At 57.3% G+C, this 16703-nt stretch overlaps 1 protein-coding gene across 1 annotated transcript; it reads right to left on the bottom strand.

Moving 5' to 3' along the window:
* Positions 1-901: 901 nt before the first annotated feature.
* Positions 902-14987, bottom strand: NT5M (5',3'-nucleotidase, mitochondrial). The gene is made up of 5 exons (XM_027131295.1): positions 14504-14987; positions 11120-11220; positions 6329-6389; positions 2800-2914; positions 902-1519 (listed from the first exon to the last, which is right to left on the bottom strand). The coding sequence occupies exons 1-5, from the start codon at positions 14768-14770 to the stop codon at positions 1377-1379; spliced, it is 687 nt and encodes a 228-aa protein (XP_026987096.1). The 5' UTR covers positions 14771-14987; the 3' UTR covers positions 902-1376.
* Positions 14988-16703: the final 1716 nt, after the last annotated feature.

Consider the following 16703-nt stretch of genomic DNA (forward strand, 5'->3'; position numbering starts at 1 on the left):
CTGAGAGGTCCGCCCACCAGACGTGGGGTCCCAGAGCCGATCTCAGGGCACAGGCTACGCCAGCGGGGCCAACAACACTGCCCGGGGACGGGGAGGGATGGCCCTCCCCAGGACATCTCTGCATGAAGGAAGCACCTCCCCCCCAGCCCCTCCCCAGCCCCCGCTTGAGAAACCGACAGAGCCCAAGACAGCCTTCAACAAGGTGGCCACGTCCAGGGGAGGGCGCAGTTCTCATCAGGCAGAGGCTGCGGTCCCGGACGGTCCAGAGCTGGGGCATCCGGACTTGATCATTCTAAGCAGGGAGGCCTTTGGAGGGCGGGTGCAGAGGGCCCAGTGGGCAGGCCGCTGCTGGCCGCCGGCAGAGTAAAGAGCCCAGGAAGAAGGTGACACACCCCGTGGCACGTGTGACCTGCTCTCCTGTGCCCCCAGAGCCCCAGGGTCTCGCTTCCTTCCCAGGCCACAGGCCAGGGTGGCCGGGACTCCTCCGGACACTACCCTGCTCGGGCCAGGGGCCTCCAGCCCATGTGATGCAGCCCTGATACCCTCCAGTCGGGACCCACCGGCCGCTCTCCTCACCCTTGCTCCTGCCCGACCCACCCCCGGGGCCCAAGGGACAACCAGGGGGTCCCAGGAGAGCAGCTGTGGGGAGCACAGTGGGGGCAGGAGCGGGCAAGAAAGCGTGGGCCGTGGGTGGCCAGTTACGGGGCCAATTCCCGCCCGGGGACACCGCAGCCGCCAGCGCTGCCACCTGCGCCACCGTCAGGGCCCGTCCCTCCCGGCCCCATGCGGCCCCGTGGCGAGGCAGACCCACCAAGCTGCACCCCCAACCCAGGCTCTCAGCAGCGCAGGTGGACAGCTGGGCGCCCGGGGGCCAGATGCCGGAGGACCTTGGGGCGGGGACTAGAGAACAGCATTTATTGTTCACGCCTTCAGCGAACATCTAAGCCTTTGGCCCCCGGGGTGGGGGGAGCGGGAGGGGGGCAGAGCCCTCTAGCCGGTCAGAGGCGGGGCCCAGGGAGGACCCCTGGCACAGAGCCTGGCACGGCCCAGAACTCGCACCGTGTTTGCTGGATCCGGGGCAGGTCCACGGGGGAGACCCCCTGGGCGCCGGGCAGCAGGGGCCGTGGTTCAGAGCGGGGCGGTTGTCCCCACCTGCTCCTACGTCACCCTCAGACCAGGCGGCTGCTGGCCGGGGAGGGGGCTTCCCTGAGGGAGGGGAGGGCTGTCCCCTCTGAACAACGCCCCGGGCTCCTCCCTGACCCGAGGCCTGAGGTCGGCCTGGCCGCCCGTGTCCTGTCCAGGGCCCTGGGCCAGCCTTGCCCCGAGGTGCGTGTAAGGCCAGGCCGGGCAACGTGCGGGGCCGGGGCTCAGCCAGCTCAGCGGGGCCGCTTGCTGTCCAGGACGGCCCTCCAGTCGTCTGCCCATGAGTGCAACCTGCGGCCGGGGGGCTGCAGCCGCATATGCCGGTTGTGACAGGCCGTGAAGAGCACGTGCTCCCAGTGGGGGTTCGGCTCGGCCCCTGGGGGGAAAGCAGCACCTCAGTCCCACGTCGGGGCCCCAGGCGATCGCACCAGCCCTGTCTCACGGGGGTTGGACGCGGGCCCCCTCGCAGCCCCAGAGCCCACAGCGGGTGCTCGGCAAACAGTGACCACGCGCTCCCTACGGCCGTGGCCTCTGCTGGAGGCTGAGCCTCAAGACACCCGCCCTCCCCGCCCCTGTGCCCAGCCATCCTGCACCGCCTGGACCAGCTCCGTCACCAGCTGTTGACCGTGGGCCCCACAAGCCCCGCAGGCTTCAGGCCCTTGAGTCCACACTGACGCCACCAGTGGTGACCTGCCCTTTGGGTATGGCCTCTCCCCTGCGGAAGAGGGTACGCCCGCCCTCCCCTACAGAAGCTGAGTGGGTCCCTGGGCCCCTCGAAGTCATGGCCTCCCCCACCCCTGAACTGTGCCCTGACTGTCCTAGGGAAACCGTGCGGTCTGGGAGGTCAGTGGCGGGCACACCTGTGGATTCTACCTTCTGAACACTGACCGGGGTAGAGATGGGCATGTTTCCCAGGCCAGCTCCAAAAACCATCAGGGAAGGAATATTTCAAATTTTCCCACTGAGGTGTCCAAAAGCATAGGATTTAACCCTGAAACTAGTGATGGCTACCAGGAGGGGAGCGTCTGCCAGAGTACGCAGGCACAGCGAGAACAGCAGAACCAGGAGATAAAGAAACCAAATTCTGACGGAGGTTGTTTGAGCTCCTAGATTCAGCCGTGCCTGAAGCCCTCCTACCCCAGATTTTCAGTTTGATGAACCAATAAGTTTCCCCTCTCCTTTCTAGGCAAATCCAAGGTTTGTTTGTTTATTTTTTGGGAGGGGGTCGCCCATCAGCAAAAGGGACAAATCCAGCTCCCAAACCACCTTCAACTAGAGAGATTAGGCTTTGCCTTTCTGCTTTAACACATGAGGTTCAGTCCAAATTACTTCTGGGAAAAAAAAGGGGGGGTTCTGTTGCTAAAAACAAACGTTTGGAAGCCAGAGTCCAGCCCTCATTTTGCACGAGGGCAAGGCTTCAAGGTGTAAAGGGACTCACTCGAGGCCACCCAGCGAGTTACCCCAGAGGCAGGACCCACTCCTCCTGACTCCCAGTGGGGCCCCTTCCGAGGCCGGACGCGGAGAAGAATCTTGTCTCGCTCCACGCGCGGCTTAAGGCTGGATGTGACGCCTAACACACGTCTGGTGAGTGAGGGGAGTCAGGGGCCGTGAGGCCTGGCCGCCACGCTCGCCCCTCCCCCGCTGCAGGCCACTTGCCTGTGATGTCCACGCGGTCGTCTATGAGGAGGTCGGCGGAGACCACGGTCTTGTCTCTGGTCAGCACGATCTGCTCTAGAAAGTCAGGGCCGAAGTGCTTCTCCACCCAGGCGTACTGGAACGACAGCAGGCGGGGGGAGGTGGAGCCGTGAGGGGGCACAGCGGGCTCTCCTGCAAGAGGGGCCCACCCTGGGAGACTGCCACGCTCAGCGGACAACAGGACCGTCCCGGCCCCTCGGCCACAAGGCGGCAGCATCGTGGCTCCGAGCAGACGCCCCAGCCCCTGCGGCGAGGCTCTAGGGCAAGGAGAGGGGGACGGAGCTCCAAGGCGCGTCGAAACAACGCCTTACAGACTGGCCGTCCTCCTGTCCTACCCGGTGAATTTTCGTCTGGAGGCCACGTGAGGACTGGACCCACGACGGGAGCGGGAGAGGGTCTCAAGCAGATGGTGCCAGTGCCGGGGGCTCCCCCGACGCCCTGCTCCTGAGTGACCTAACCCAGCAGATGGAGGACCCCATGCAAGCGACCACACTGGCCACCTTCTCAGGAAGACCCCCCATCACAAGATAACAGGGGGCTGTCAGGTTCACAAAACAGCTTCGCGAAGCTAAGTCTCCACACCGAGCTGGACTGACAGCAGACGAGCTGACCCCTGGGCCTTCCACCGGGCCAGGGCGCGGACACCCCAGGCCTCTGGCTGGGAGGAGAGGCCCTGACGGGGGCACGGCAGCCCCCGCGTGGCCAGGGGAGGTGGGGCGGCCAGGGCTCCGGTTCCAGCTCAGCTGCTCCGAGGGCCCCGTCGCACCCCGCACTGAAGCCTCACAACAGCCGCGCGGCAGGCGCGCACCCCAAAGGCTCTGAGGCAGTAAAACAAGGGGGTGACGAGCGTGGGGGGCAGGGCGCGGACGTCCCGCCCGAATGCGTTCCAGGCCCACGGGGAGCCATCGGAGCTGCGTCTCCAGGCCACCCCGGGGGGAGGGCAGGCAGGCTCTGCTCCCTCTCTGCTCATCGGTTTGGAGGGTGTCCACTGAGATACCTTTAAGCTCAGAGATTCTCTCCTCGGCCGCATCAGGTCTACTCAGAACTTGTCCTTCCAGTGCTTTGCCTTCTCGTTTCCATGACTCCACCCAATTCTTACCTTCCCCAAGGAACCTGCCCTGGCCTCCTCCCTGGGGGACCACAGAGCCTGTGACAGAGTGATGACCGTCTCTCTTCCTGCCACACTGTCCTCAGCTCCCGAGAGCAAAGAGACGGCTCTTTTAAGCCCCAGACGCCTAGCGTTGCAGCAGGTGCCCGGTAAACGTTGGCCGAATGACTGCCAACCAAAAAAGCATTTACTTTTTTATTGCAAAAGTAATGGCTAATCAGAGAAAATTTGGGAAATAAGTTAGAGAAGCATCTATAGTTGGCAGAATTTCCTTCCTTCCTTTTTTTAAAAAAAAATTTACCACGTTTCAAAACGTAGTTTTTAATTGAAGTTGTATAGGCAACTTTGCACCTAACTTATTTTTGCAGGATCCAAGAATTCAGAAAAAATAATCAACCGTGAAATTGCCCAGGCTTTCTGGTTTGAGAAAAGTGCACTGAGGTTCTTTCTTTCGTGCTGGGTGGGGGTCTTTGGGCCGGAGAGGAGACACAGGGGTTGACGTTTACTGCTAGCAAGGTGGTGAATGCCGCCTTCTGCATCCTTCCTACGACCCAGGGAGGCATCAGCACAACCGCACTGGTTATGAGACGGAGGCCCTGAGAGGCTGGGTGGGGGGGGTCTGAGGCCCAGAGCTCTCATCTGACTCCCGGGCCCGGCCAGGGTGGGGGCCAGGGTCCGAGGGCACCACTGTGGGGGCGGGGCTGGGAGGGGAAGGTGGTTCGTTTTCCACCCAATCGTAAGTCTGGTCCCTGAAGACACTTGGGCAGGAAACAGTTCGGCCTGTCGAACACAGAGCCATCCGAGGTAAAGTGGTGGTGTTATTCCCGAACCAGAATCTGTCAAGACGACCCAAACCGAATCCGAACCACATGCAGCAAAAGAGTTACTAGACAGACTTTTGAGGGAGGAGGTCTTTCCATGGCCTCAGGGAAGAGCAGCATTTGGTGACACAGCTGCTGCAGAGACAACTAAAGGCTTTAAAGTAGGGCCAGCGGGACATGTCCCACACCCCCGGGGGTGTGCGTGTGGAGCCGAAATGCACGGGCAGCTCCGAGGCTATGTCAGCATTTCTCCCCACATGGCCATGTAGACAGAGGTGTGCTTGAAGGACAGCATCAGCAGGAAGCAGGCTTGCTGAGGTACTGAGGGGTAAGAAGGGTGGTGCTTCCAGCCTCGGAGGGAGGGGCGGACGTGGGACAAGGATGTCGGTACCCCTGGGACAGACACACCAGGTCGGAGCCATCTGGAGCTCAGAGGGGAGTGCTGGGTTGAGGCTGCACGGGTGGGATGGTCGGCATGCAGATGATACTTGAACCCGGGGGGAGGGACGAGGACCCCAAGGGCCGGACAGCCAGCCCCGCCCCCACCGCAGCCCTGGCTGAAACAGCAGCCCCAGCCTGGCGGTTCTCAAACACGGCGCACCTGGGGGCTTGTGGAAACACACTGGCTACTCCCAGAGCTTCTGCCGGGGGTCTCACGAGGGGCCGGACGATGCCCACTTCTAGCGTGCAGGGGATGCCGAGCCCCCAGTTCACTGCTCTGCTGGGGACTGGACACGCCTCCAGGCCCGAGCCCACCCCGCTGACCAAGCCGAGCCACTCGCCCCCCGAGGTGAGCTGCACTCACGGTCCTGGCGGGTTGAGGGGCGTCCTGAGCACGAGGCGCACGGTGGAGGCCAGCGCCCGCGACGCCCCGATGAGGCGCATCCCTTCCGTGTGAAGCGCAGGAGGCGCTGAACGTTGGCTGACCGTGTGTGTTTGCTTCTCACGTGGAGCCGGGCGAGGAGAGGTCCCGAGGGGACATGCTGGACCCCTGCCGAGGTCGGCCCCCGAGCCCCACCTTCCCAGACTTGGGAAGCCCCTTGGCTTCCGCGGGGCAGGAGCATCCCTGGGCCCACCTCTGGTGGGAACCCACCCCCGGGGAACAGACCATCTCTCTGGGTTTGGCAACCCTGCAAGTTCCCAGCCTCCAGAGAAGTCTCAGTTTTATGTCATTCTACCCACTTTCCATAAAGATGACGAAGTGAGTATGGAGCAAAGTGCAGTTTCACTGTTTCACCTTTGGGAGGCTTTTCGTGCCCAAATACTCGGTTTGGGTGGCCTCCAGCCCCTCCCCGACCCACATCCTCTCCTCGTTCCATCCTTCACGTCGATGCTGCACCAACGGGGACGGTCACCTTCCCACAGAACCTGGTGCCTCGCCAGGTCCACCCAGAGGGCGCAGCAGAATTGCAGACTCTGCTGGGAGGAGGCCCTGGCCCAGACCCGGGAGGCTGGACGGGAGGAGGGGCAGCCCCGGCAGGCGGCGGCCATGGGTGCAGGTCCAAGCCCTTCCCTGGGACGTGGGGCAAAGCGAGAAGAGGCCCAACCCCAGGCGTCTTACCTTCTCGAAGGGACAGTACTTGTACATCTTGGTGGGGCTGGTGCAGATGAAGACGTCCGTGCTGGGGGAGAGGCGGAGGGTGAGGCTGGGCGTCGGCGTCCCCCTGCCCAAGCCCGGCCCCCGATGGCCAGCGATGTCCTGTCCCCCCGGCCCCGGCCGCCGCCTGTGACCCCAGCCCCGGCCCGACACCAGCTCAGGGCCGGGCAAACCACAGGGCAGCCCCGTGCAGCCAGCCATGCAGGTTGGCAGAGCTGAGGAACAGCCGTCCCTGGGACGTGACAGGAAATGCCGAGAAACGGCGAGTACCAGCCTGCGAGGAAGGCATTACAGGACCAGAGCCAGCTACTCAAGGGACGTACATCAGGGCCTCACACGGCGCAGAGGCAGGAAACCTACAAGCCGAGCCGGAGTCTCTAGGTCAAGGGTGCGGCCGGGTGGCTCAGGCTTCACGCACTCCTGTGGACCCTGGTGGACCCTCGGGGTCTGTGCTGCGCCAGCTCCTCCCGCGGCCCCGGGCCCGGCGCCCGCCAACAGTGCCAGCTGGTCCCCTGTCCTCATCGAGCTGGCGCCTGCCCCCGGAGCGGCACCTACTGTCTCATCGGGCCAAGCCCACGGGGGATGGGATCCCTGGAGAGCAGTCCTGAGAGGCCTGCGTCAGACTGAGGCCCCGGGCAGAGGGCGTGGCGTCCCGGGCACCCTGGGTCTCCGCCTGCTTCCCATCTCCGTGGATTTGCCTGTTCTGGACATCTCATGTTAACAGAACCCCACGGTACGTGGTCTCTTGCGACTGGCTTCTTTCATTCAGGGTCATGTTTTCAAGGGCACTGGAACTGTGGGCCTTTTTACTGCCCAGTAACGTCCCTCGTATAGATGCTCCACGTTCAGTTTACATGCTACCATGGATGGACAGTGGGGCCGCTTCCACCTGGGAACTGTGGCGCTGGGGACGCCCGTGCGCAGGGTCCGTGTGGACCTGTGTCTCCGTTTCTCTCGGGTGTGACTGCTGGGTTACAGGCGGCTCTGTATCCAACATCCTGAGGATGCGGTTTCCAAGGCAGCTGCGCCAGTTACAATCCCACCACCAGCGATAAGGATTCCCAGCCCTCTCCATCCTTGGCTACACCCACGATCGTCCATCTTTTTTACGACAGTCGTTCTAGTGGTGCAGAGCGGCTTTTTACTGTGGTTCTGCCTTATTTCCCTAAGGACGAACGATGTTGAGGCAAACTTTCACGCCCTTAATCGCCATCTGTAGCTCTTCTTTGGAGAAATGCCAAGGAAATGCCGAACTCAGCGCCCGAGCCCATGTTTTTAAAACCTGAGTTAGATGACACCCTTCTCTCTTCAACTTCTTCCTCCACATCCCACCTGCCCCACACTCACTGAAACCTCACCCTCCTGGTCTCGTTTGCTACCCAAGTCAGCAAACCCCTTCCCCTCCCAGGGCCTGTACCCTTGCTCCCCGCCGCCCTTCACTACTCATTCCGATCCTACAGGTCTGACGTCAGATATCACCCCCTTGGAGAAGCATCTGCACCTGAAGTAGCCCCTCCCCGGTGACCTCTAACACGTCACCTTGCTCATTTCCTGCACAAAGCACAAGACACAGAGCCATCCACTTGATTAGCCATCCGCTAGACCCCTCTCTCAGCCCAAACTCTGGGCATGGACTGACCGTCAGAATCGCCCACCCGCTAAGCGCCAAAGTGGAAGTAAAGGACCAGTGGTGTGGTCTCAACCTGGACATCTCAGACTGGAATTTCTGCGAATGCATTAATAGGGCAGCTGTGAAAAAGTGCTCCGGGCCAGAACCCACGAGAAGAAAGCTGCCTCCTTGGGCTTCCCTGGTGGCGCAGTGGTTAGGAATCCACCTGCCAACGCGGGGGACACAGGTTCGAGCCCTGATCCGGGAAGATCCCGCGTGCCGCGGAGCAACTAAGTCCGTGAGCCACAACTACTGAGCCCATGCGCCATAACTACTGAAGCCCACGCGCCTAGAGCCCGTGCTCCCCGAAAGCTGCCTCAATGAGAAGCCCGCACACCGCAACAAAGAGTAGCCCCCGCTTGCCGCAACTAGAGAAAGCCCGCGCACAGCAACAAAGACCCAACGCAGCCAAAAATAAAAATAAATTTAAAAATAAAAAATAAAGAAAGCTTCCTCGTCTGCCGCCCCCTGAAGAATCTCAACGCACGTCCACAAACTAAAAGCTCTGAGAAGTCCCACAGGAAAGACTCCGCTCATCGAGGTTTCCCATGCTGCTTTGGTCAAAGAACACTCTTCCTGGGACTTCCCTGGTGGTCCAGTGGTTAAGACTCCACACTCCCAATGCAGGGGGCCCGGGTTCGATCCCTGGTCAGGGAACTAAGATCCCACATGCTGCAACTAAGACCCGGTGCAGCCAAAATAAATAAATAATAAATAAATAAATATTAAAAAAAAAAAGAACACCCTTCTGTCGCACACCTATTAAGTCCTGCAGAATAGTAACAGTGGCAGCTAACATTTACACTGCACACATTTTACAGATGAAGAAACTGAAAGTTTAGAGACTTGCTGAGGGGTCGATTCTGGAGAAGCGGTCTAACTCCAGTTCACACTGAGACTTAACCACCGTGCAATCCAGCTCCCCAGAATACAGTTGGTGAACGTGGTCCAGGAAATGAGGATCCAGACAAGAACAGAGGTTTTAAAAGCTTCGGTGCAAAAATACACATTCTTTGCCTCGCCAGGCTCTTGCTACAGGTGGGAGAAGTTATAGTACATGGATTCTGGTGTAAATCAGGTTCAAATCATAGACCAGAGTAGTAAATCCTAACATCTGCGGCCTAACTTTTAACAAGGAAGCCAAGACCGTTCAACAGAGGAAAGAAGAGTCTTTTCAACAAATTGTTCTGGGACAACTGGATTTTCCACACGACAAAGAAGGAAGTGGGACCCCCTTCCTCACACCATATGCAAAAATTAAAATGGATCAAAGACCTAAATATAAGAGCTTAAACTATAAAACTCTTAGAAGAAAACACAGGAGCAAATCTTTGTGACCTTGGATTAGGCAAAGGATCCTTACATACGGCACCAAAAACACAAACGACAAAAGAAAAAAATAAATAAATTGAATTATATCAAAATAAAAACTTTGAAACCCGAAGTTTTTATTTTGATATATCTGCAAGTCATATATCTCACAAGGGACTTGTTATCCAGAACATATAAAGCAGTCTTATGAGTTAACAATAACAAAAAAAGACAAATAAACTGAAAAAAAAATTAGCAAAGGATTTGAATAACCATTTATCCAAAAAAGATATACAAATAGCTAATATGCACACCAAAAGATGCTTAACATCATTAGTCTTCAGAGAAATGCAAATTAAAACCACAATGAGATACCACTGCACACCCACTAGAATGGCTGGAATCAAAAAGAACATAGCGGGCTTCCCTGGTGGCGCAGTGGTGGAGAGTCCGCCTGCCGATGCAGGGGACGTGGGTTCGTGCCCCGGTCCGGGAGGATCCCACGTGCCGCGGAGCGGCTGGGCCCGTGAGCCATGGCCGCTGAGCCTGCGCGTCCGGAGGCTGTGCTCCGCAGCGGGAGAGGCCACAACAGTGAGAGGCCCGCGTACCGCAAAAAAAAGGAAAAAAAAAAAAAAAGACCATGGCAAGTGCTGGGGAGAAGTTGGATCCCTCAGACATTGCTACTGGGAATGTAAAATGGTGCAGCTGCTTTGAAAGTAGTTTGGATTCAGCATATGACCCAGCAGTTCCACTCCTTGGTGCACATCTAAGAGAAATAAAAACATGCGGCCACAAAAACCCTCGTACGTGAACGTTCACTGCAGTGTTATTCTTCACATCTAAAAAGAAGAAACACCCGAGATCTATCAACTAAGGAACGGATGGACAGAACGTAGCATAACCACACATGGAGAATCACTCAGCAGTGAAAAGGGATGAAGTGCTGATTCACTTGGCGGCACACGTGAACCCGGAAACATCATCCTGAGTGAGAGAAGCCAGTCACAGGAGGCGAGGTATCGTAAGAAACGTAGTGAAACGTCCAGACTAGGCAAATCCAGAGACAGCAGAGCCCACTGCCCAGGCTGCTGTCCAAAGACAGCAGGAATGCGCAGTGACTGTTAATGTGCTGAAGTCGACTATGGTGCTGTTTGGACATCTCTGTGAACCCGCTAAAAACCACGTGGGTGCAGGGTACGTGAATTGTACCTCAATAAGGCTATCTCCTTTTTTAAGGTCCTCAGGGGAGCGCTGTAAGTGCCACTGAATTTCGATGGGCGGTGGGCACGGGCGGGGGCCTCGGCTCACAGCACCAGGAAGACGTTCCCCTCATCCTCTTGCTGTCGCTTCCCCCACCCCATCTCCCAGGTCTCCCCATCGTACCCCTGCACACACCTGGCTCTCTGTGTTCAGCACTGATCCCAGTTCGTGGTTGTCTTCCCGGATGTGATGCTCTATGTAACACCTGCTCTCTGGCTAGACTGTAAGCTCCAGGAGAGCAGGGAATGCGCTTTGTTCGCTTGTGACCCGCTGGTGCCCAGAGGCATCTGACAGTCAGTTCTCAGTTATTTGCTGAATAAATGAACCCTGAACACCCAGTGAACCCCGTCAAATTAGACTCGACATTCTCCCAAGTTACTGGATGGAAGCATCTTAACAGCCTACAGACTTGCCCCGTGAGGATGGACCGCGCAGGCCCGTGCAGGGTGAGGAACGAGAAGCAGAGGTGACGTGATACGGGAAGGGGCGCGGACCCTGGGCCGAGACAAACTCACCTCTCCAGGTTGGCCATCTGCTTCACAGCCTCCACAGCGCCTGGCAGAGGCTCGAGGTCAAAGAAGAAATTCTCCGACTCCCAGATGCTGATCGCCTTCTCCTGAGAAGGGGAGAAGTGCAGGTGATGTCCAGGGTCCTCAGCACCCTGCGAGCCCACACCGCGAGGACGCAGCTCCCAGGGGAGGAAGGGTGGGAGCTGGCACCGGCATGTGTTCCGGCCCCTTTGCAGGAGGGAGCCAGCTTCTGCGAGGATCCAACAGGGACCAGCTACGGTGCTGGGGCTGTGGATTCTGAAGCCAGAGCTGCTACAGGCCCTGCTGGAGCTGGCGGGGACAGAAGGTTGGCCCCCAGGAACCACACGTTTGCCTGATTCTAAAGGCCTGAGGCCCCCTGGAGGCAGCGAGGGTGGGCTGGGTCCTGCCAGGGTGCTGGGATCTCACTTTCAACTGCTGGAGGAGCTCAGGCCCTTCAGAGCACCGCTGTGCCACAAGGGATGGGGGCGCGGGCAGAAGGCCGACCGAGCAGAGCTCCAGGCTCCGCATCACATCAGCAGAACAGCTCTTTATCTGAGCTACGGGTTGGGATGCCAATAAAATACTTCGTTAAAACACACACACACACACACACACACACACACACACACACAACTATTCTGCTGCTTTTAAAGTTTAAAAGCTCCCAATCCAGACCCTCATTTCACATGTGAGAAAACCGAGGCTCAGAATGGGGAAGGGATTGACTTAATGTCACACAGCAAAACGGTGGCTCCCAACCGCCCGGCTAGGAGTGTCCGTCTTACGCTGCCGGCCAAATTCATGTCTGCAGTATGTCACCCCCTTCCAGGGCCAGGACAAGGGGAAAGTGACAACCCCCAGCCTCTGAGAAGCAGGAAACCATGTGCCCTGTGTGCAATGCAGGAAGCGTTCCCCCACCCGCTGTCAGAACACCACCCTCCGAAAAAATGCCACCACGGCGACATATGGGGAGTGCACGGAGGTCACACGGGCAATACTGTCGTCAGCTGCATGGGCTTAAGCACATCAGTACTTATTGCTAATATATGCCCTCTCCTGTCTGAGCCTCACATCCCACAAGCGGCAAGAGCTGCCACCCCCAATTTACAGATGAGGAAACTGGGCTTCACTGAAGCTTTTATTCAAGGCCACTTCAGGGTGATACTGTCAGAACTCGAACTTGGGGCTTCTGACTCAAAGCGAAGCAGTGTGAGTGGTGGAAAGCAGGCTGTGGCCCAGGGCTAACCATTTCCCCTCAGCACCCCAGCTTACCTCCCTCTCCCTCAACTTTCCCTGAAACCCTGGTCAAGGGACTTCCTTTCTCTGAGGCCCGTTCAACTGCCCTAACAGTGTAAGATTCTAAGTCAGTGAAAACGAGCTATGCCTTCCCCTCCGCCCTGCTCACCCCTCGGCAAGCGAGGCTCAAAGGAAACACACAAAGACCCACATTTTGTAAAGCAGGGATGCCTCCGTGTGGAAGCCGGGTGCTTGACACGGAGGTTTTAACGCAGATGCTGGGCCAGCTCGGCCACGGGGAGACCAGGGAGGTCCTGCTATGAGCTGTGCCTGGAGATAAAGGTCACGTGTGCGTCTATTAAAGCCCCATTGCCTGCAATGTTCCCAGGAGCGGCAGTGCACAGTGAGCTCTCGGAGTACCCCTCCTCGGTGCCCGAGTTCTGCTCCCAGCCCTTGTTCTTGGAAGACAGTAACGCATTCCCTTAGACCCGGAGTCTGCACATTGGCACAATGGACTAGAAGAGCCACTGTCCTTGGAGAGCTGCGGGGGTGGGCGACCTAATGGCAGGGGCATCTGCGGGACCTGGACCTGAGGGAGCCGCCAAATGAGATCTGCATCTTCAGCCGGGCCTGGGCACTGGCGGGAGGACCCAGACTTGGTGCTGGACGAACGCTCCAGGGAAGGGTAACCGGCCCCGCAGGGACCCCCTCCTCTTAGCCAGGACCTGGACCTTCGAGGGTGAAAATTGTGCCGTAAGACCTTGCCCTTTCTTGTCAGAACAGAGAATAACATTTGCTTGGTGGAGATTTACAGGAACATCATTACCTGACCATGACCTGACCTCGAGAACAAAGGATCTAACACCAAGAAGTCTGCAGCAACTAACCACGCCCCTCCCTCACCTTTCCTAGAAAAAGGCTTTGCTGAAAGCTTTTGGGAAGTTTGGGGTTTTAAGGCATGAGCCATCCATCTCCTGGCATGGCCCTGCAGTAGACCTTTCTCTGTTCCAAACTCTGACGTTTTGGTATTGTTTGGCCTCTCTGTGCACCGGGCACACGGAGTTCCATTTCAGTAACAGGCTTAGTGGCATCACAGTAACACGGTCCTGGGAGGAAAGGAAGAACCCGGACGGCAACGCTGAGTGCCGTCTATGGATGAAGACACACACAGGGCAGGGGAGAACATTACTGGGCCTGCAAAAATTACTAGGGCATTTTCTCCGGTTTAAAGTTTTTAATGAGGTATCGGGAGTGGGAGAGGTCGGCACCCCAGCCTCAGGGGAAAGTTGCCTTCTGAAGCGCCTGGTGTTAATGAAAAGAAATGGCACTTCATTTCCTTTTGAACACCCACCCCTCCACAAACCAAATTACTGTCCAGATGCCTTTTTTAAATCAAACAACTGGCACTTGTTAGAGGAGGACAGAGGACAGGACTGAATGACCTTGGCGAGCGGACAGACAACTCAGATCCAGGCTGACCCTTCTTGGCTGTGACATGGGACAGGTTTCCTCACCTCACAAGGGAGAAAATAATGTCTGCCTCACAGAGGAGGGAATGCAGCAACCTGAGGTTACAAAATAGGTTCTAAAATCATCATCAACTCCCCCTGGCAGCCACCTTAGGTGGCCAGTTGAGGGACAGCAGAAAACATTAGGTCTCTAAGTTGGTCCATGGCGAGATCCCGTACCTTTCACCAAGTAGTTTAAATGGACAAACCAAGCGATCTAAGAACGTTCCTGGTGTCAGAGCTCAGGTGCTCAGCTGGGCAGGCTGGGGCAGGGGATTAAGCCAAGGAATAGATCCGGACCCACCACGACTCCCTGTGTGCCGTCCAGGAAGACTTGCAACCTCAATGCTACTGGGAACCACACTTTGGTGGAAAAGGGAAAAAAAGAATGGATGGTACAGATGCTCATCAAATTCAGGTAGAGGAAGAAACGGGAATGTGACTTGAGGCCAAAATTAAAAAGTCAGTTGAAGATAGGGAGTTAGGTATATTATGCCTTATGTGCTCCTGAATTTTGAGAAGCCCTCGATGACAGCCAAGAGCTATCGAACGCAGAGGCCCCTAGGACCCGGTGCTACGGGTGGCGACTCCCAGGGCCACGCGCGCCCGGGGCGGGGATGCTCACGCTCAGCCCGGGCTGCAGGCGGTCGTACTGCTCCGACACCCAGAAGCCGCGCCGGTCCTCCAGCGCGATGAAGGGCTGGTCGGGGAAGCGCGCGCGGAACTTCCTGAGGAAGCCGCCCTCGAAGTCGGCCAGCACGCCATCCATGTCCACCAGCACCCGCAGGGCGCGGCCGGCAGGCCCGCCCGACGCCCAGCGCAGCCCAGCGGGCCCCGCAGGCACCGCTGCGCCGCGGGGCCTCCGCGCGCACCAGCCGCGCAGCCGGATCATGGCCCCTGGCGGGCGCTCGCCACGAACACCGGGGCCATGTCCGCGGGAGGAGACACTGCGGACAGGGGAGCGGGCGTCGGGGTCGCGGGATGCGGGGGGCGCGCGCGGGGCCGGGGACGCGCGGGATGCGTGGGGCACGCGGGGCTCGGGGCGCGTGGGGCGCGCGGGGCGAGCGGGAAACGAGCGCGCAGGCTCAAGCCCCAGAGCGAGGCTGCGGCCTCGGCGCCCTTAAAGGGACCCGCGCTGGCGGAGGCGGGCCCGAGGGGCGTGGCCTGGAGGACAGCCCTGGGCGCTGGGCTGTCCCCGGGGCGTCCGCAGTCCCCGGATCTCCACTGGCACCTTCTCCCGGGATCCTGCGCCTGGGCTCCCTCCTCCCAGTGCCGCAGGAGCAGGCCTGTGTCTCGGAGACGTTCACTGAGCCCCTAGAGCGTCGCGCAGTGGACCACGTGGACGAGGTCCTGCCACCCTGGAACTCACATTTTAGAAGGGGAGAGGGACACAAAGCAAATAAGTCAACAAAATAGGCAGAAGAACTACAGGGAGTGACAGTAGTAGGAAGGAACCAAAACAGTGATGTGCCCCCTGCTTTACGGTGACTGGCTGGGGAGAGGCTGTTAGAGGAGCAATAAACACCGTGCAAATATCACGAAGCCTTAATAAAACCGGTGACTTTCAAATGAATCTAAAATAAATATTATGTACCCCGTTATAGGTGGCTTTCCTTTTTCTTCTGGCTTTAAAATCTTTTATTGTCAATTTGAATAAGAGACTATTACTGCTGTTATAGGCAAGCAGTATCCAACAGAGACACACCAGGACCCTCCTCACCCACTATACTCTAAGACACACTAGCATTTTGTCTTTTCCAGAAACACACCAAGCTTATTTGGGTCTAAAGATCTTGGCATGCATTTGTTCCTCTCCCTGAAACTCTCCGCTCCCAGATCCCTTCTCACTGGCTCCTTCTCACCCTTCACATCTTGGAAGCATTTCCTGACCTTCCTCTACCCCATGACCATGTTTCATTTGCTTCATAACAGGTACTGACTCGCTGAAAGTATTTTGTTTGCTTGCTTTTGTGTGTAACTCCTACAGCCAGAGCTTCATTGCCGCAAGAACTTTGTCTTGATGACAGATATACACCTGGCATCTGGCACAGGGCTGGACACATATCAGAGACAAAGTAAATGTGTATTCAAAGAATGAAAAACAGATAGTTAAATGTGGTATCTCCACTCACTGCTGTGGCTGTTTGTTGTAAGGTGTGTCTCAAGTAACTGCTGGGGACTTCGCTGGTGGCGCAGTGGTTAAAAATCCACCTGCCAATGAAGGGGACATGGGCTCGAGCCCTGGACCAGGAAGATCCCACATCTAAGAACGCACAACTAAGCCCGTGCGCCGCAGCTACTGAGCCTGCGCTCTAGAGCCCCCGAGCCACAACTACTGACCCCGCATGCCTAGAGTCCCTGCTCCGCACCAAGAGAAGCCACCGCAATGAGAAGCCCACGCAACGCAACAAAGAGTAGCCCCTGCTCGCCACAACTAGAGAAAGCCTGCACACAGCAACAAAGACCCAATACAGCCAAAAATAAATAGATTTGTAAATAAAATAGATTTATAAAAATAGTTAAAAAATAAACTTAATTGCTGGATTTTACACATGAATAGCTTAAAAAATAGTTAGAATATATCCAAGGTTATCCCTCTAACCACATCTCCTTCAGTCATTTCACTCTTGAGAGGAAGAGAGAAGGGTGGGATGGCCCTTAGCAGTTTTGAAATGAGTGTGATTTGATTCCTGGCTCCTCTTTGCCACAATGCAGGTATTCTCAAACTTTAGTGTGCATCAAGGTTACTTTCAGGGCTTGTTAAACTCAGACTGCAGAGCACCACGCTCAGAGTTTGTAGTAAGTCTAAAGTGGAGTCCAAGAAT

Source organism: Aethalodelphis obliquidens, unplaced genomic scaffold (genome assembly GCF_003676395.1).
Source record: "Aethalodelphis obliquidens isolate GAN/ISIS:26980383/991018 unplaced genomic scaffold, ASM367639v1 scaffold38, whole genome shotgun sequence".
In the NCBI taxonomy this organism is placed as follows: domain Eukaryota; kingdom Metazoa; phylum Chordata; class Mammalia; order Artiodactyla; family Delphinidae; genus Aethalodelphis; species Aethalodelphis obliquidens.

Excerpts from the sequence above, each read along its gene's own strand:
- NT5M (XM_027131295.1), bottom strand. The coding sequence starts at position 14,770 with ATGATCCGGCTGCGCGGCTGGTGCGCGCGGAGGCCCCGCGGCGCAGCG. Across the intron at positions 11,221-14,503 it reads GCCTGCAGCCCGGGCTGAGC|GAGAAGGCGATCAGCATCTG; the intron begins GTGAGCATCCCC and ends TCCCCTTCTCAG. Across the intron at positions 2,915-6,328 it reads AGTACTGTCCCTTCGAGAAG|TACGCCTGGGTGGAGAAGCA; the intron begins GTAAGACGCCTG and ends CTGTCGTTCCAG.